Source organism: Fistularia commersonii, chromosome 21 (genome assembly GCF_037954325.1).
Source record: "Fistularia commersonii isolate RoL2024-O1a breed Wild chromosome 21, RoL_Fcom_v1.0, whole genome shotgun sequence".
NCBI lineage: Eukaryota > Metazoa > Chordata > Actinopteri > Syngnathiformes > Fistulariidae > Fistularia > Fistularia commersonii.
In genome coordinates this window covers 9,552,798-9,573,615 of record NC_141304.1, presented here as the reverse complement: position 1 = coordinate 9,573,615, position 20,818 = coordinate 9,552,798, and the positions used below count along the sequence as shown (strand labels likewise).

The following is a 20,818-nucleotide window of genomic DNA, read 5'->3' as shown; positions in this document are numbered from 1 at the left end:
CACCACATCTGCATTTATGAAGCCTGGAGTTTGAAAATCATGTACATGAGTTGCTGTATGGAACATATAGAATGTCGGAATAAAGTAGGGCTCAACTTTTGTATTTACAGTTATATTTATAGCCAGAAGTCTTGCTTGAATTTTTTAGTCTACAGAACTACATACATACATTACATACATGGATATAAATTCTACTTTCAATGTAAAATATTTGAATCATGAGATAACTACACAGAAAATGTTAACAAATAGACTATTTTAAAATCTGAATATTAAAAAAAGGTATGCCTGGATGAGGGTCACTCACCTATAACCGCGCAGGATTGATTTGGAAATAATTGAAAATGAATTTGATATATGTCCCTATAAGTGCTTCAGCTCGTTGCATGTTTATAATCACAAAGACATGAAATTCAAAAACCAGGGAGTGTCCTGAGCTAACCTTGGAATGTGAGCAGATCAATTATTGACCAAGTCACAAGAACAACTCACCATGATGTAAGAGGCGTTAATGTAATCTGTCCCTTTGATGCCCGGCAAAGGTGCCAAGGCCACCCTCGCACGCTCTGCTGCTTACACACACACAAACACACATGCACGCACACACACATTCAAACACACACAGGCACAAACATAGAGGGAGAGATGGGGGATATAACAGGAGCCATTTAGTAGTTCATTCGAACAGACAGCGACATGGTTAAGCCACCGCGCATTCTCTCTGCTGCTGCTACTTCTCAGTAATTCAGAAAATGAAGAACAGCCAGAGATTGTCTGCAGATTGTGTAACATCTGCATATGGCAGAAAAAGCTGGGAAAAAAAGTGAAATCACACAGCCTTTAAAACAGCAGGGAAAACAACAGCAAAAAGATAACCGTACTTCACTTTTTGAAACATGATAGTAGCAGAATTCCCAACAAATGCTGATTATTTATGTGCCGGGATGCAGTAAAAAACTAAGAAAAGTAAAATTAAATTAATGAAAAGTAATAATTAAAACAAAAGGTTGAGGCTTTAGAAAACAGGGCTTCAAATGTCATTGGGAAAGCAAAACAAAAAAAAAGTATCAACAGAGTGGATCGACAGAATTTTTCATACATTTCACTAAAAATTTAATAAAATGTGACAATTGTCTCTTTTTAAAGAAAAACTGTATTTATTTGAAAAAAATCCCCAAAAATGAGTACCTGCACATTTATCACAAACTGCACAATATAACTCCTGTAGAAGTCTTTCCAAACACATCAGTCTAAAAACAACATTGTTGATTCAGCGAGAAAGTTGAGAAAACCTTTACTATATTTTATCTATATTTTGATTGGGAGCTAATGACGTTAAAAACATTTCCCATTATTCTGCAACCCAGTGGAATGAAGAGCAGTCATAAATAACAAATCAGGAAATTTAAGTTAAAGACAAAAAATTAAAAGAAGTATTCTGGCTCTTCATTCATGATGCCATCATTTCTTTCATTCTTGTATTTAGGAGCTGCTGGAAACGGAGAAGCAATCTGAGTGATGCCAGTGTTTTCCTGGCAGTTATTTTCTGCTTTGTGGTTATTCCTGCCGGAGGCAATTTCATTTCAGACTCAATAAGTTTACATGAGTGCAGCACTTACATGGCACCACGGAGGAATTTCGATTTTTCTCTTTGTTGCACTCCTTCTGAGCACTGAAACACTCCACAAAGCGGGCGTTGCACTGTGTGACCAGCTGAAACACACCAGAGCAACGCAATCAATTTGTGACACTTTGAGGTGACAGAGCGATGCATCAAAATCCAACTGTTTAAAAAAAATATGTAAAACAGATGCAGACAGTCAAATTTTGTTTTCTTCTTTTTTATTATATTCTGATTTCTAGGTGGATGTCAGAGACATCGTGTGTGTGTTTGTTTCTTGGATTAATAATGAAGTTCTCTGTGACGTCACCGTCAGATAATTTACTGAAGGTTGCTCATTTTAAATACTTGATTTCAAAATCTATTGCAGATATTGCTATTATACATTTCTACAAACGTGTCAACCATTTTTAAAGGTTTTGTCCTCGGGGGTCCTCTGGGTGTCACCTGAAGACATTTATGGAGCATTCAGCAAAGGAAGTATATCTGCTTTCAGTTTTCGGCGCAGAATAACTCAGTTGCTCAGTTATTAAATCAAATTCAGGTTATCAGTATTATCATCAGTGAGGTGGTGCCCCCCCCTTTCAAATATAAAATATCCTGAACTGCTGCTATAAGACCTTGATTTTTTGAAAAGCTTCTCATTAATTGCATTTGAGCTCCAGAATGAAACTCTTATACAACCACACCAAAGAAAAGTGAGTTCAGAGTCTTTGGCAACTTAAGTTATGACCCCCAGCCTGGTCAGGCAAATTTGTGTCAGTCGTAGCTGTGACTTACACCGTACGTATTAGACATCATGAAATTAAACTTCTGTTGAATGCAAACACTCTCCTGTAATCTACTCCTTACACAACTATCTTGCTCGGCATAGCTTATATGTTTTAACCCTTCAACAGATACTAAGCGTGCAAGCTAAGGAAAGAACACCAGCTCAATAGCCAGCCAAAAGCATAACATGAAAAACAGTTTCAAAGCAAATAACTAAAAAGAGGAAAGGATAAAAAAAAGGCAAAGATCGCACAGTTACTATATTCAGATCCTGACATGAAGGCATGAATTAGTTACCACAACAAAGGCAGCGTTTGTGATTCACATTCACTCCATCTGCTTCTGGACCTTGGGCTGGGAAGTAAGAGATGAAGTAAGTACTGCCAATTACCGTGCAACTAGCCTTCATTCATCAACACACCAATACAACCTCTTGACAACACTGGAGGAATATCTGTACGGTGTTATTATTCTGCAGATTTCTTTTTTGAAATATACCTCATTAAAGATTATATTATGGTGAAATAATTGAGTATTAGGTGACAAAGAAAAAAAAAATTTGTTCGGCTTGTGTTCAAGATTTTGCAGCACATTTACACAGATTGGGTGCACTTAATTTGAAAATTGAAGTAAGAAAAACATACAATTATGGCAATGTTTTTTTTTTTCCTGGGCTGGGGTTTAAACATGCTTCAAACTGGAAATATATCAGTCTTGGCAAAAACATGATGGCTCTTGTGTATGTGCACAAAACACCTAAATTTAACCCACTATATAGAAAAAAAAACAAACAAAACAAACAAGGTTATATTGAATTACTTTTACATGATAGGATAAGATGTACTTTATCGATCCCAGGATTAGGAATTACTGAAAATAAAAGTAACAGAAGGACCTGGAGAAAAATAAAAAAACCTGTCCTGTAATGGCTCTGAGGTTATTGACCAGGAAAAGATGCAGGGAAAAAAACTCAAAAAGATGGGGGTCTTGACAAAATTCCTCTGCTTTTTAAGCTGCACCTCAATAATCTGGACCAATGGAATCCGCCGTAACAATAGGATGAAATTCGCAAGTTGAAGTTGCAATGATTCCCGATGAGATGGAAATTTGCTGACTGTCTTGAACCGTAAAAACATTTCAGAAGGCTCCTTCAAAAATGTCATTACTTCAGCTGGGAAATTCCTAAATTTGCAAAATGCAAAACTGCAAAATCAACAATCTTCTGTTGTGAGTGGAGCTAAGTGCAAGAAAAAATGCAAATATTTTACCTTTAGCCATTTTTCTTGCATTTTCCTAATTGTAGTTTTATGGCTGGAATCAAGATGACAATGTAAGGCGTGACCCTGGCTTTTATTTTTCGGAAATACTGTGTACAGAAGGTTTTTACCAGCACTCCTGCCACAACTTTACGGTAAAGTAGTGGCAGTATATCACACAAAGGTAAAGTCTTTACCTCTGTGTGATATACTTTTATATGTATTCAGAGATACCGTACTTTGCTCGGAGGGTTCAGAGACCAAGTATCATTTAATGTGTGTAATGAATTGAGTCAATAAGCATCCTATGGAGCTTAAAGTGCTACTCATCAGTCAAAATGAATGGATCCCTTTACCTTGAACTGTTTGTCAAGCCGTGTCCGGCCACCATGTCCTGGTGTTGTGATGCTTCTATAGTAGCACTGAAGCTGATTAGTCGCCACCTCCGTCTCCTTCCCTTGGATGGCTTCCATCAAGGCATCGTGGATAAAGATATACTGCTCCTGGATCAGCCACCCAGAACAAAAAAAAAAAAAAAAAAAAAAAAAAAAAATTACAAAAAGAGATTTCAAGTCAAATTTTTCTGAAAATTTGCATGGGCAAGTTTTCTGCGCTTCTGTAACCTTATACTCTACAGGTTAATGCGAATATCATGGCTTTTTCACTGCAGTGTTTTCACTTTCTTATTCCCCTACATTTTACCTTTGCTGAATCATCAGTAATTACACATATTAATTTTTACTCAAGGACTTTCCCCTAGAATAATATCTCTACATTTCCCTCTAAGATAATATTTTTTAATAACATAATGGCACTTAAATGCTTGCTACTCTGTCCTCATTTCCAAAGGGGGTTTCCAGCTAAATGTATGTGCATTATTTATTTAAAAAAAATGCAAAAACTATTTCAGAGGAGCATCAAACATGTTGTCTTCTGAATTTCACCATCTCCATGGATATATGCAGATTTAAATAAGCAGTCATTAGATTTTTTTTTTTTTCAAAATAAATTAAACAGAGGTTCCGTCAGAGAAAACAGATTATCCAAATGTGAATTAATTCAAGCGGGAACATTTAGAGGAGATCATCCTGGGAAGATGTTATATTTTTGTCCTGATTTTGACAGGGACGCTTTTATATTTTCTCCATCCTATTCATATAAATTGGGACTGGAAAGATAGAGAAAAGCCAACAATGAGTGTGTTTTTGAACGGCTACACATGATGACAAAAAGCACACACACATCCACACACACGTTAGGTATGCACTCATACAATTACTCCTATAGTACATACACACAATCTGGATTCCGGTTTAAAACACACACACAGAATCCTTCAAGAAATCTATAAATTGCAATCATAATCTGAATTGTAGTATTAGAGGTAATGATATGTTTCAGTGGGAGGTTTTGGAAGCAACGCATTTTGATCTGACACATTTAACACACACACACAGACATGCACTCATACTGTACCTCGGTCTGGACCAGATAGTTGCGTTGGGTGCGAATGTGTTTGAGGAAACCGAGGGCGTTCACTGTGCTCTTGTCTTGGATCTGCTGCAGCATGCTGTCAATGACAATGTACGTCCCCGTTCGTCCGACTCCCGCGCTGCAACGCAACACACCGGCGACGGCATGGATGAGGGAGACAAAAACACAATTATAAAAATTCACCCCTCGTATTGCTCTATCCAATGCCGACTGAGCTCATAGAGGTATGCATTTGACTTGATCTCTGTAAGAACCTGGATTTTGTTACTAAACCAAGCAATAAATGGAAAATTGTGATAACATTTAACCTCTGTCAAAATACAGGAAGATTTCTTTCACATTGTTGTGCCTTTTTGAAGGTATTAGGGCATTATGTAATTGTATGGCACCTTTACAAGACTAAGGTGAATCAGAAAAGGCACAGCAGCGTGCCACTGGAGAAAAAAAAAACCAAAACATACGCACTCACCACAAAGAGAGTGCAGTAGTGTAATTAAAGGCAATCATATGAGAAAGCGTGTTAGTGGTGTGGCAGTGGCGGTAAAAAGAAGAAAATAGAAAAATAAATCAATGTATTCATGCTTATATAAAAACTAGAATTAAAGATCAAATAAAAACAGCCTCAAAAGAATGAATAAAACTGAACCTCTTTATAGTCAGCGGCTCCTGAATTCAGTAATAACCTTTACAATATGTAATAATTTATTATTGCCTCCGAGGTTTTATTATACAGTGAGGCAGATTAGAACAAAATTTCTGGGTTATTACACAACAAAACTTAGAGTTTAGCTACGTTCCCAATGCTTTTAAAGAATATGCAGCTTCATGGATAATTAACCATTCGATCTTCCAGACCCACACAAATATTTTCCAAATTCTTTCCACGGGTTTACGATAAAACTGTTTGGCAAGTTCAGCGCAAATTCGAGCATGGATCAGCATGGAGGTACAGGACACTTAATAATGGTTTCAGGACTGAATTGCTCTTATTCAAACTCAAAATTTTATATCTCAGTTTGCATTATTTGCATGCAAAGGGTAGCAGAGAGACATGTGAGTTTTTTTTTTTTTTCCCCAATTAAACAAACAATATTCTTAGAGGTTAGGAATAACTTCCCATTGTCATTGTAATTAAGCAAGAAATACATTTCGCCACTAACACAAAAACCATCCCTGCAAGTTCTGTGTTTGAATTCCCCTGCTTTAAAAGAGCATCCGAGTATGATCCAACCTCTGCATTTCATGCCCAAATGTATTGGTCTGTCTGTAAATAAGTAAATCCATGAGTGATTTTCTGTTGGTCTGTCTGTAAATAATGTTGGTAATGAGCGGTGTTTTGGCATCTGTGGTGGCGAAGCCGACTGACAAGTTATTATCGACCATCACACTGCAGATGATTACAATGAGTTCCAGAGTCATCCTCCAGGGACAGGAGTTAGCCGGCAATTACTGGAAATTTCCCCACCGGCCTTCCTGTAAAACGCCTTTAAATACAAGCTGGCAACCGAGTGCCGCTTCAACACTTCTGCACGCCTTGTAAAACTCGCTGTGCATTGAGAGAGAGGCGGTCAGGTGCATTTCAAACGAAGAGGACAAACAAACAGAGGTATCTGACTTTTGTCAGATTCTTGCAAAACAATTCTTGTGATTAAACTTATTATTATTTTAATATATGCAGTCTTACTTAAACGTTCATCTTTATCCATGAATGAATTTCTAAATTAATCATTGGGTTCCTCCAACACTTTATAAGATTATGTAGCAGCACATCTACTTATTCCCTTTATCTTTTGTTGGAGTCTCAATGGAACAGCATGGAAGAAATAAACAAGATAATGCTAAGAGGTGCAGCAGTCACAAGGTCTGAAACTACAATTCTGACAACCGATGTCACAAGACTTGCAGCTGTGATATCCATGATGAAGGAAGATAAAAAAGTAAGACATTTTTAGTCTTCATTAACTGCTTTCTCTCCCAGTTTTATCATATTTCATTAGGGTTTTACTCAATCTGTAAAAAGTAAAGAACAAATCTCATTTAAAAGATAGCATAGGCTTCTATTTCCCTTTTTTATTCAGACTGGTGAACGAAGACTGAAATTCCATATGCCAACATGTGTTTCTCAATCACACAACACATTGTGTTTTTCAATCACACTGCCATATAGATATATTAAAATACTTTTATATATATACACTGCTCAAAAAAATAAAGGGAACACTTAAAAAACACATCCTAGATCTAAATGAATGAAATATTCTTATGAAATACTTTGCTCTTTACACAGTTGAATGTGCTGACAACAAAAGCACACAAAAATGATCAATGGAAATGTTTTAACCCGTGGAGGTCTGGATTAGGAATCACCCTCAAAATTAAAGTGTAAAAACACACTCCAGGCTAATCCAACTTTAATGTAATGTCCTTAAAACAAGTCAAAATGAATCTGTGTTGCTTCCTGAGTGGACACTATGATTCACAGAAGTGTGATTGACTTGGAGTTACATTGTGTTGTTCAAGTGTTCCCTTTATTTTTTGAGCAGTATATATATATATATATACATTATAGCATTTTAATCTATTATTTTCTTTATCTCTTCACAAACATCAGAGTCTATTTGATCTGAAATGTAAATATAATAGAGCTCCTCTTTATATATATATATATATACAAATAATGTTAAAACTGCTTTGCAAATACAACCACGTGTTCGCAATTTTGATTTTCTGCTATAAAACAATTGCAAGAACAATTGCAAGAAATACAGCTTAGCCATTTGGACAATTTTGTCTTTTTCCCAAACATCCTGTAAATTCTCAAAATGAAAGTAACAGCCCATAACAGCAGGATCAAACCATCCGTGTTATTAAAGTTCTTGTGCACATACAGTAGATGCATTGTGTTGGAATAGCTCGAGCTACTTTCTCACTGTATAAAATTTGACCCAGCGCATATTTGCACCGCCGTACCGCCATCAGTATTCCGATTTAATGTTGCATCTTGCTGCTCTCATTTTGTCTTTCATAACTGCTCTTTTTCAGGTCTTGAAGACACCACTTAATTAGTCAAACCCTTCTCATTTGTTTAAAGTATGACGAGCCTAATATAAAGTGAAATAACAGACCCCTTAAAAGGTGAAAAATGCCATACCATCAGAAATAAAGAGGAAAGGGAAAGCCGTATTATAATATAGGAAAGCAATTCAGAAAAGTGATATACCTGCATTCTTCTTCTGACTGACATGTTCTATGACATTCACATTGTATAATATGATATTCAAGGCTTTTGAATCGCTAAAGGAAACTTGGAATATGACCTTCCTTTATCACTGAACTTTGTGACCTAATATAAAGGAAATGTGGCCAAAAAATGACCACAAAAGTGCTGTTGACCATTGCAGCTATCATTGTATCATTTGAGCTATTACTATGTAGATATTAGCGCTACTATTATTATTTGTAAGATATAATTTCAATCATTCTATTCCAACTGGACAAGGCAGAAGGCTGCCTACATTGATCTTGGATCTGTCTGAGGTTTCTGCTTTTTAAAGGCAGATTTTTCTCAACACTGTTGCCTGGTGCATGCTCACGGGGAAATGCTGATTTTCTGTAAATAATTCTAGAGTGTGCGGTCCAGACCTGTGCAACATGTTAAGTGGCATGAGACAACTCTGATCTGATTTGGTGCCATGGAAATAAAATCCTACTTGACTAATGATTCCAATTTATAATCATGGTTTTATCTCATTTGTGATTGTCACAGTTTAAGATGCACAAACTCTGTGAACAGATAATATTGTTTACTGTTGGTAATCTGATCATGATATATAAAACATCTAATATGAAAAATTGTGAATTTCTCATTTCAAAAGTCAAACAAACTCAAATTAGCATGCGATGAACGTCCCAGTTTAAACATTGAAATATTTATTAAAAAAAACAAAAAACAAAAACTGTCGAGCATGGTTGGCCAAATCGTAATGGGCGAGGAGGAGTTGAGAGATTTTCATTCTTAAAAGTTTGTAAAGTAATCTAAATGTAAATTTCTGTATCAGTATGTAGCGATAAGGCCATTGCAATATGCATGATGAAGACAAAGGCTAATTAATTCAAGTAAAGATGCAGCTTAATGGCGACCCTATTGCTCGCTGGAGCCGAGATATAAATGTGGTAAGAGGGAGCGTGTACCTGCAGTGGACCACCATGGGGCCCATGTCGGGGGTCTGGGCAGCAGAGGACCGGCGGACAAAGGTGAGGACGGGCAGGGTGTACTCTGGGACACCCATGTCTGGCCACTGGGTGTAATGGTACTGTGCCACAGTACGCTCGCTTTGGGCTCGTGACTTTGGATTTCCTTTCCCGCCCTGAGTTGGCCGGGGCAAGAAAATGAAAGGGGGGGATAAATTCATATGGCAGAAATTCACAAAATGCTTAAGCGATGACATGGTTATCTCTTTGCGTCAACTCAGTGCTGTAATACTGAGCCAGAGTCAGTGTCATGCAGCAAGAAACGATGACTTTGAAAGCCTTCTGATTTTAAAATTCAGAAGACCAACTTGGGTCTGAATGTTTAAACAACTTGCTCAGATTAATTGATTCTCTGGTGACATTTTCAGAGATTGTTCATGCATAGGCTATATGGGATGGAGGCTTGTTTTTGATTATCTGTGATTGAAAGATTGTACTTCAATAACCGGAACATAGGGTCTCAATATTGTTCATCGCCTTTTTTTTTGTTTTTAAAGACAAAATAATTCTCTAAAAGCAGAACAGCCCCCAGCCCATATCTTTAATTCAGCGAGACCCCATTGGGGTTAAAAAATGAATGACTTGCCGTAGGTTGTGATACAGTTCTTACCTTTTTGACTTTAGTGTTGCGTAACGTGAAATGCCGAACAGTGTAGCAGGCATGAACGCTGGTACTTTTTAGCGTGACAACAAGGTTGCCATACTCTTCACTGTTCTCTGTCGGCCAGTATTGGTCACATTTTCTCTGCAGAACAAGTACAATATATGCAGACTCAGTGAATCGAAGTCCTTTCCTTAAATAGCCAATGTCAGGTTCTGTCTTGGTATCCATTATCAGCCACAAGATGGCTGTAAAGCTTCCAGAAAAATCTGCACCAGATTATTTTGCAGATGCTCTAAATTCTTTATTCTTCCGAACAATAGTTAGGCTTCAATATATCTTGTGAGTTTATTACTGGACATGGAAGAAGTAAAAAAAAAAGAAAAAAAATAAGGGGGGGGGAAGAGTCAAGTACAGGTAAGTACAGTAAAACTGTATTTTTTTTCCCTTAAAGAGAAACAAATCGTTACTGTTTTTTTTTTTTTTTAATTCTAACCTGGATTCTAATATTTCAGCAGGATCAACAGATCAACGCTAATATCTCACTTGTGGGCAGTGCTTTTGTTCTTTTGTTTGTTGCCAGGGATGACACCTATGGGGAATGACACCAACGGGTAGTACTGTGTTTTTTATGGGGACTGTAAAGTTTTGTCAACAAAAGACAGAAGACTGTCTTCATTATCAACAATGGTCAATTGGGGAGCATTAGAGGGCTGATAGTTGACTGGGCTAGACCAAAAAACAAAAAGAAAGTCTGAGAGTATTTTCATTGTTTACCTTGGGTCAAGAGCAGATCCTAAAAATTGCACACATGAGCCACTTGACCCCAAAGCATCACCTTTCAATGGCGAGGGCTAATGGAGATTACCTTTGTCATGCCTGCAGCAAAACGTGGGTTACAAGGTGTTATATGCCGACTGAGCCCTGTAATAACCGAGATTTTGCAATGCTTGTTTAGCTGTGCAGCTAATAAGGGACAATCGGTAGTGCATGTTATCGATATGATCAATACTAAAAGTGTGACATTACTAAAGTAAACGTGCTGTAGTACTCCTCTCATACAAGAAGAACATTGTTCCGGTGTATTTTGTACATCTGGACCTTAGAGGGGAAGGTTTGAATTCATTTTGTTTCTATTAGCCAGTGGGAAAACATGGTTAAAAAAAAAAAAAAAAGGTATTCTATAATTTACCAGGGAAACAAGGCTGAGGGATAAAGTAATGTTGTGGGATTTCACTGTTCGAGTTCTCCCTGTGCCTTGGATTACTTTAGATAGTTTAGTTTGAAAGCTTTGTTTCTTGGTGTCTATGGAAGGAAAAACTCGGAAAACAAGGTACCGAAAGGTTAAAAGAGATAAAGGGTTTAATTTCAGACTTTGCTCGAGTGGAGACTCACCTCACATCCGAAAAAAAAAGGTGGATACAAAGTGTCAAGACCCGTGATTGACGTTTTTATAAGACATGAAATTTCAATATCTTTTCATTACATTTCGGGGGAAAAAAAAAAAAACCTCTGGGAATCTTCTTGTAGTTCTTTTGGTGTCCTTCATACTAACTACTGAATGGAGCTGTTGTTGTGGAGAGGTTGGCTGAGCTTCTCTAAAGCAAAATTAACTGTATTTTCCTGCACAAAAAAACATCCCAAATCAAAACGTTGATTAATATGCAAAATATAAAAGATTGCTGTTGGCTTATTAATGTTTATTACAAAAGTGGTGTCATGATTTACCATCTGAACTGCTGCTGGCCACCGCTTTGCATTTGTTTTTTTATGTTCGCCTACTTAATTTGCCATGCAGCATTACCTGTTGATAAAATTACTCTTTGGCCTTTTTCTTTGTTTAATAATGCCTTAAATTTGTCTATGATTTAAAAGGATTGCTAAATAACCAATGAGGCTTGACACCTCCATGCATGGAAATGCTTTTCTAACCAAAGTAAATTGGTTAAGCTGGTGCTTTTTCTTATGTTTCTGAGTCTGCATCTTAATCTACACTGTAATATTATCATACCAGATGTGTGTGCATTGTCTGAGGAATTGTCACTCAGACTTATCAGGTGATGATGCTGAACAATCTATGCAAATTTTTCAATGTGATGCTTGACTTAATAGAGGGTCAGTTGAGTTGAGAATGTCCATTCAAGACAAGGTCTGGATTCCAACACATAAAAACTATGACCATGTAATATTTGTTTGTTGTAATATTTGTTTTCTTTCTGTTGTTTTTCTTCCATCCGTTTATTTTTTTTTACAAGAAAAAATGCAAGATCCAGTTATTCAAAATAATATAGGTAAAAAAAAAGGCAACATAAATGCAAGGATAACATTTATATACAAAACATACCCTGCCTTTCTCCACTAAGTTGGTGATCATAACAATGAGGCCCGTGTTCTGCTCCCATACCATCCGCCAAAAATCCTCAAAGGTAGACTTCAGGGGTCCCTGGGCTGCGATGTAAGCTTTGGGTTTATTATAACCCTGGTGGATGAAGGTCAGAAAGAGGGACAATATTATTGATCTGATAAATATACATCCTCCGATCACAGTCAATACTATTTTCAACATGCAAAATTGTTTTAATAAGTGGTTACGGAGCGTGCAGTTGTAGCAGTTGTTGACCATTTGAATGTATTTGCGAGAGAAAATCATTTGTGCATTTAATGGTAAGAAATGCCCTTTTTTAAAATGTTTGTCTCCTCCTTATTTTCCTTTCATAACAACCGCTTTGATTCATTGCTCTTTCCAGGGTGACATGGAATCACAACACGCCTTTGCAGTTTTACAAACTTTCCCACGCATACAGTGAATAGTTGAGAGATAATTATGGTATAACAAAAAAAAAACAACGATATTAATAATTAAAACAATAAAAGCAACAGGAACAACAACAACAATAACAGAACTGCATGAGGTAATTATAATTAATGCTATCCTCCGATCAGTAGCTGAGGACTCACATCGACAAAGTTGGCGTTGATGTAGTCTGTGTGTTTGGAGTCCTTTCCGGACAGCTGCCTCAGCTTCACCCGGCTATGATCATCTGCAGAGGAAACACAGCGGCGAAGTAATGATTGTGTTTGTGTGGCTAAAACGCATTCGCTTGACCACTGTGCTGTCAGCTCACAGTCGTTCCCTCGCTTCCCTTCCTACAGGGAAGCGCATTAATGTTTGGAGTTGAAACAGTGGTCAGGCTTGTTCATCTGGCCCTTTACAGACAGCTGAACAGCACGGAACCTGCCCTTTGCTTCCAGCAAGCTTTCAAATAAACACAAGACTCAGCGGCTTTCAGCCAGTTAATCACAGCTAATGGCTGAATCAGACACGTTTAATATTTATAATGTCTGGCACCAAAACTGTTTTTGCTATGTTTCTTTACGCAATGCTGATGTTGGTTCAGGCAAATATTTATTGTCTGGGCGGTAAATCATAAATGATCATGCTGAAACCGGCAATTAACAGAGTTAAAAAGGGGGCCCCCATCAAATGCAGTCATTACGGGCATTGGACAAATGCAAAACTGTTTAATTGCGCTTTTGTACTTCTTGATTGAATTGAAGCTTGAAAACAGCTTTGGTCATTTGAGCTTTAATTTGCAGAATTACAACATATATGGTGGGTTTCTTGAACTTTCCGAAAGCTACTGTATAATTACTTTGTTTTGCCTATTCTCTGTGAAATGTGCACACAAACTTTTGTAAATTAATGCACAAAATTCCACTGGATGTATTACCAGCTCACTGGCAATAACCCTAAACTAATAATAATAAAGAAATATTGACATTTACACCAACATATACTGTAATTCAAGGACTATTTATTTTTAATTACTCTCTGGTTGACGTGGCCCCTCGGTCTGGTACGATTTTAGTAGAGAGAGTTTAAATTCACATTGTTTACTACCTGGCCTTCTGTTCATGTTTTGAAAAAAAATACATCTCATTGTATGTGGGAACGACAAGCCACTAAATATGTGAGAACAGTCTTGTAGAAAACCATTTGATTGATTTAACACACTGAACTGCAACACTTGCTCCCAGAGAAGAATTTATATAACCCCCCTACAATGCAAATACGCGGTACAAAAATTAGATTTAGGTGCAAACAAGGATCTGCAAATGGAAGGAATTCCCACATTCAGTTCTACTGTGCGAAACAACGAGCGAAGACTCTTCGGCAACGCTAACTTCAATTTTTAAATGAAACAGTTACATGTACAATGGGTTTCGCAAATGAAGTTCTGGTTCATTAAAATTCCTTCTGACATGGAGATTGTGTCCATTGCTGCTCATACTAATTGAGAACATGATTCGGAAACAAGGTTGGATTTCTGTGTAGAAAACTCTGGCTTTACTCACAGGCTATTATGTTGATGTATCTGTTTTTATGCTTATTGTCGGGGTGGTTGGAGTGCTCTGAAATGATCTTCATATCTGCCGTACAGCGCTGAACCTCCTGGGGGGAAGGACACACACAGACAAGTCATGATATCCACCTCTAAAATTCAGCATTTAGGTCAGTCTGAATGAGGATTATTTGAAAATGAAGAAACCTGATGTACCCGTGGCAGTCACTTCATGTTAAGTGCTCCCTCTTGGTGAAAATTCTTTCCTTTTCAAAATGCAATGACTGACCTGAGCGATACATTGATCACACACCTCTAAATCGGTATCAACATATTGTATATGTTGGCTGATTTGAAAACTTTCCACATCAGTATTTGAAACTCTGGATCACTTCATTTGTAAGTGGACGCTGTTGCCACTCTGATGCTAAATGAATCCCTTCATGCTGTTAAATATACATCTTAATGACATTAAATCAACATTTAAACAGAAGTGAAGCCGAGCTGCTCATTCGAAGTAGGATGATGAAATTTGCATATGGCTCAAATATCAGTGCATTCATGCACACAATAATAAAGGACACAATAATATAGCATCAGTTGAGCCACAGCAATTGCTTCTGCATTTAGATCACCCAAAAGAAGACCAGTTCTCTCAGTCTAATTATAGACTGCAAAGAAATGCATGAAACATATCTATACTCTCATATAGCACGGGTATGTTGGATAATTGAAGATTCGGCACAGCGGCGTGTAACTAACGTTGTAGCTTCTGACAGGTATTAAATGAACATTTTTGCCTTTTGTCCACCTCTGTGTAAGAGTTCGTGCTTTTAATTAATCATGTGGCTGTTAGTATATGATGTGCTTTTCACAGGAGCTGTACTGTATGCGGCCCGCATGTCTTCTTAATGCCTCTTTGTTGAACAGGAAAAGAAAAGAAAAAAAAAAAGCCATGCTCTACCTGTTTGGGTAGATTCTCTTCTCACTACCTCATTCTTTCTGTCAATTCTTCATTCCTCCTCACCGGCCAAGCAATGTTCTTTTTTTTTTTTTTCCCCCACTGTGTGTGTTTAAACAAGCCACATCCTTTAATTTATTTTCATGACTTGAGGGTATAGTACAGCATGTTGGAAAATAACAGCTACAGTGACTTTTAGACAGAAAATCAATTGCCGGATTCACCCTGGAGATGTGTTGTTTCATTCCTGTACCTTTTTTTCATATTTATTTTTCAGTTGGGATACGGTCTTATGGTTTTTGCTTACAGTCTTAAAATTGACAGAGTGCAATGCCCAGCTTAGCAGCCTGTGAATCCCAGTGTATCATTTTGAGTCACTGCCAAGCAAACAGCTGTTGGCGCCTGGCTCAGCTCAGCCACTAGGCTGTCATAGGCTCTGGATTTGGCTCTGACCCCTTGGTCTTATTTCCTCTGGAGCTTTACAGGCCATTCGCCTTGTTTTAGCACCAATAAACATGGATTCATCATGATGGTGATGGTGGGGTGTTTGTGTGTGTGTGTGTGGGTGGGGGGGTATTTTGGGTGGACTAGGCTTCACACGTGGTGATCAGGTTACCAGTGAGATCGTGAGTAACATGACGGAGAAGTCACACTAAAAGGTCATGTGATCCCATGATTCATGATGTTGCACAAAATATGGAATTAATCACTTGGTTCCGAAACTCATTTGCGCAGCATTGGGGTACAGAAGCACAAACTCGATAAGAGTACACACACACACACACACACACAGACAGACAGACAGACAGACAGACAGACAGAGTTTGCAGCTAGATCCCATTTATTTTTGGGGGGATTTGGAATGAACTCGGGGAAAAAAAAAAAATCAGTATATACAGCATGTGTGTGTGTGTTTGTCTACATACATATATATATATATATATATGTATATATATATATAATTTTTTCCTTTTTATCAAACACTTATTTTTGGATAAAAACAGTCACATAAATAGATTAGCTGAGCTCAGTAAAATTAAAATCTCAACAAAAAAAGGATGACTACCCAGGTTCGAGTAACAAGGGAAACTCATCCATTCATACCGTGTGTTTATCCTGACTGTCCGAACTAAAAGACCATGTCTGCTGCTTATTTTGCAGGATGGGCTGACTGACCAAAACTTCATGGTCATGAGAAAATTTAAAGCTGTGCATTCTTTCGCCAAATTAGAAAATATATGCTGGCTTTGCCATTTACATACATATATAAATCTTTATTGGCGCTGATCCTAATACTTGTCAAAATTAGGCCAAGAATGGACAAAAAGACAGTCCTTTTTCAGTTTTTTCTATTGCATCTGATTAGAACATCCTTTTTACACACCATAAATGACATTGTTATGTTATTCTTATTATTTAAACATTTTAGATTTAGCTTTATGGTCATTCTAGAGGCGTCACCGTTGACAGCTGAATTGAATATGTCCCACTGAGAGTAGTTTAAAATCCTTTTCAAACCCAATTTTCTGATAAATGAGTATGGACTACCTTCAAAAACCACTTCTCCTAAACAAAAACTGAACAGTATAATTATCTGGCTGTGTAACAGTGGGAATACATTTTGATGATTGATGCCTTTAGGCGTCTACAATTTTTCTGTCAAAATAGGGAAAAACTAGGGCGGTGGGGATGTGAGGATTTAGTGTTTTTTTTTTTTTTTTTTTTCTTTTAATGGGGTGTGAGATTGGAGGTTGGAGAGGGGGATTTCAATCCCAGTGGCTACAGCTTCAAACCAGGGAAGCGAGGAGGGTAAAAACTCAGGCTGCATAGTGTGAAGGGCTCTGTTTTCTTGTTAAGTAACTCATTGAGGGGGTCCAGCTTAGTCCTCCCACATTCTGCTTCCTAGGAACAGCATGGATGATGTTGAATAAGATCATAGGAAAGTAAGACAATAAGATGCTTCTGAGTCCACAGTTGTATGGAGAGCTTACATCCTATGGTAACGCTTGCAGGATGGAATTGTTTTTGCAGGAGCATTGCTACATATCTACAGGATAACCAAGATTTTCACATATAATTTTTTTTTTCTGAATGTACATAAACTCTTATTGTTCTTATTGTTTATACTCTAAAGGTAGCTTTTTCAAAGCAGTGTTCATCTTCGAACAATAAAATGTTTGCAGCTATGTTGCTTTTAAACAATACTTACTGTTTGACATTTTGTACCTCCTAGCAAACTTGACGTCATGATGATCTCCAAGCTACATGAACAAAGCTCTAATATGTAGCGCGTGTTAAAGGTAATTCTTTATTCTTTGTGGGGAGGAAAAAAAAAAAAAAAAAAAAAAAAACTGCTGCAAGGTCAAAAGGACTAGTTTGGATTAAATATAGGTCTACAACAGCTGTTTGGGCATTAGTGTGAATCAAACACTCCCACTATATTGTGTGATGTCTGTGGGGTTTGAGCACATCTCCGTGGTAAAGACCAGTGTTTTCGGGGATCAAACTCCAAAGTCGCATTCGCTCCAACATTGAAGTTGGGTATTTGTGGGGATTGAGGAAGAAGGTTTGGTATTACAAAGTATTGAGCACATTGTCTCCTGCAGAAAAGGAGTGACTGGCAGATGTGAAAAGAGCACACTTCCAAAAAAACATTACGTGACATTTGCCATTGGGGTGGATTGATGGATTTATTGTAAGAGTATTTTGGGAGGTAGGCAGACTTGTCATTCAAACTGTAATCCAAATATTCCCAAACAAAGGGAGTGATTTGAAAAAAATAAAAGTTGTAACCTTGTACAATTTAGATGATTTTATATCACAAACGGGCACAGTGTGTTTGAAGATATTAGACAGAACAAACAAAGAGTAAATTATATCACTGAAAGAAATAGGAAGTAGCTTTACACTGGAGAAAAAAAAAGTGTGTTTTACTGTTTTACAATTCCCTCATGGTCATGTTAGCAAGAACCACTTACCTCAAAATCTTTTGAGAATCCATGTTGGTTATTAGAGTAGAGTTCTGAGATGTGTTTGATGAAGTGTTTGACTGGAATGGCTTCCATGTCATCTAAAGAGGAAAAGAGGAGTCATGAGATGAACTGGCTTCCGATGAGCAGAACCAGACCCTTGAGCAAGACATGAAACATTCCAATAACAAATAACAATAAAATTGAGTTGAAAGTGAAGCGGCTTCACGTTAGATTCAGTGCTTTGTAAAATCAAAAATCTCCAGCAGAATATTGTGGGGTCATAGAGGCATGAGCATTGGGAGCTTTCCCGATGAGATCGCAGCATCTGTTGCAGGCGCATTGTTAAAAACAATTTCACGGTCTTAAAAATGCAAATAAGGTTACATCGAAGTTAGTTGAAAGGCCACTGTGTTTCACAAAGACGGCGACCAGTGTTGTGTATTTGGTGGAAGACTTTGAAGGAGTGGGAAAGATCTCCAGAGAGTATCATCTTTGTGTATGTCCTTCGGTTTTAACATTTCAAAGGAAATTCGAACATTTGTTACTCAAATACAAATGGGTACAGCAAATAACTGATAACTTGCTTCAAAAACATGAGAAAAAGTGGCTCTTAAGAAAATATTATTTTCTTACATTCAGAGGTGTACTATCAATTTTCAGTCTTTTGCGGTTTAATGCGTGTGTTTTTTTTACCCCAATCGCCCACGGCAAAAATCTTGTATAAATGCATGTTAAAAAGCAGAGAAAAATATGTCTTTTTGCCCATTGACAAAATCTGCAGACAGATTTTACTTCATTTTTTGATGGATGTTGAAGAAAGCAAAGGGACATTGCTATAGCATCCTGACATTAAACACACCAGTTACCCATTACAAAAATAATAATACAAAGAATTTAGATATATATAGTTACATATACATACACATACACATGCATGAGCTTAATTAGCTTAAATATATATGTCGTGGTCGTTCTGCGTAAAAACAAAGTGTGCCAGAAAAAGTGCAAGCAATCTAGTTCCGCTGCTTTCTCCACAGAGGAGCAAACGTTAAAAGACGGATTGCCTGGCAAAGTAATTTTACTGTTACTGTGGTGTTTTGTTGCTTGTGGGAGCTTTTAGTGAAATAACTATGGAACGCGGTGCATGTTTCATCAGACAGCAAACACTTGCATAAAACAGCCGCAAAGTGGTTCTTCAAACACTGGCAGCATAAAAAGCTGAACTTGACCTAGATGATTAGGGCCGTTTCCCTGAAAAGGATGCAAAAACATAACAGCTTGCTCTCTCATAGCTCCCTTCAGTTTAGTTGTCATTAAATATTAACAAGAATACACATTCGCTAAGTCTCACACTTCATGTCTGGTGAGATGCTCATTTATGTACATGCAAATATGTCAAAATAATTTGGCTGTCAGTAAACACAGGAGCCTGTCAGATGTTAAGTGGAGAAGACAGTGGTGAAAAACTGATCCTATTGCCACTGAACCTTTTAAATCTGTTTTAGCCAACATGACTAAAATACTGATGCTCGAAACATTAAATAAGAGATTTCAAGCAAATACAGATGTTGCAACCGGAACATGTTTATTATATTTATTAAATTCTATTTAGAGACAGTGGCATTGAGGAAAAGACAGAAACACAGCTGGAGGTTGCATAGATGAAGATATTGAGGTTCAGGAATGAGTCCGGGAATGGGTAGGACAGCGCATGTTAGATATTTTGGAGATAAGGTCAGAGGGGCTAGACTGAGATGGTTTGGTGAGGAGGGATAGTGGATAATTTGGTAGAAGGATGCAGAGGTTGGTACAGCCAGGGAGGAGGCCGAGAGGAGCTCCGAAGAGAAGATGGAGTGAGAGAGGACGTGAAGTTAGTTGGTGTGAGAGAAGATACAGAGAATAGGGAGAGGAGATGGAAGAGGTTCATTTGTTGCGGCGACCCCTGAAGGAAGCAGCCGCAGAACAAGATGATATTAATTAAATGATAGCACTCTTTTTTTCTTTCTTTTTTTTTTGCCATTGGCATGGCAGAGCTTAAGCAACCACATGATATAAATTTTGATAAATATTTTGAAAGGCGGGCTGTGTCAATAGAAATAAAAGAGACTACAGTTTCCCCTCCAATGATAAACGTGATATGAAATATGATCTGAGCCTTGCTTGCCCGGGATTTTAGCTCTGAAATCCACATCACGCAATGGAAATGTGAAAAAAAAAAAAACAAGGGATTGACAGACGATCTCATCATTAACATGGGACATCTGAAATATGTACCGCATATGTTTCCCTTCCACTCTCAAACATGGCAGTGCAGGACTAATGGGAAATTAAAAAAGGGTTTTGACTGCAAATGCTCTTAGATTCAGACAGTGTGGAGGTTTGAGCCCAGAAAAAAAACAAAAAAAAACAAAAAACAAAAAAAAACAAAGGTTGGGCAAAGTTTCCTTTTTTTGACCTGACTCCTCTCTCTCACAATCTCTCTTCAATCTGTGCCTCTGTGCTTCCCTTTTGGCTACTTTATCTGGAACCGTGGCATCGGTTCCCTCTA

At 37.5% G+C, this 20,818-nt stretch overlaps 1 protein-coding gene across 1 annotated transcript in view; it reads right to left on the bottom strand.

Annotated features, from left to right (window-relative positions):
* LOC147222225 (receptor-type tyrosine-protein phosphatase gamma-like) overlaps positions 1-20,818 on the bottom strand; it is a 457,121-nt gene that overhangs the window by 9,823 nt on the left and 426,480 nt on the right. The window contains exons 15-24 of the mRNA XM_086168151.1: positions 18,277-18,368; positions 14,351-14,447; positions 12,953-13,035; positions 12,339-12,473; positions 10,004-10,138; positions 9,334-9,509; positions 5,125-5,260; positions 4,005-4,151; positions 1,620-1,713; positions 493-569 (exon numbers count right to left, since the gene is read on the bottom strand). Coding sequence (XP_086024277.1) covers positions 493-569; positions 1,620-1,713; positions 4,005-4,151; positions 5,125-5,260; positions 9,334-9,509; positions 10,004-10,138; positions 12,339-12,473; positions 12,953-13,035; positions 14,351-14,447; positions 18,277-18,368 — 1,172 coding nt within the window. The remainder of the gene's footprint in view (positions 1-492; positions 570-1,619; positions 1,714-4,004; positions 4,152-5,124; positions 5,261-9,333; positions 9,510-10,003; positions 10,139-12,338; positions 12,474-12,952; positions 13,036-14,350; positions 14,448-18,276; positions 18,369-20,818) is intronic.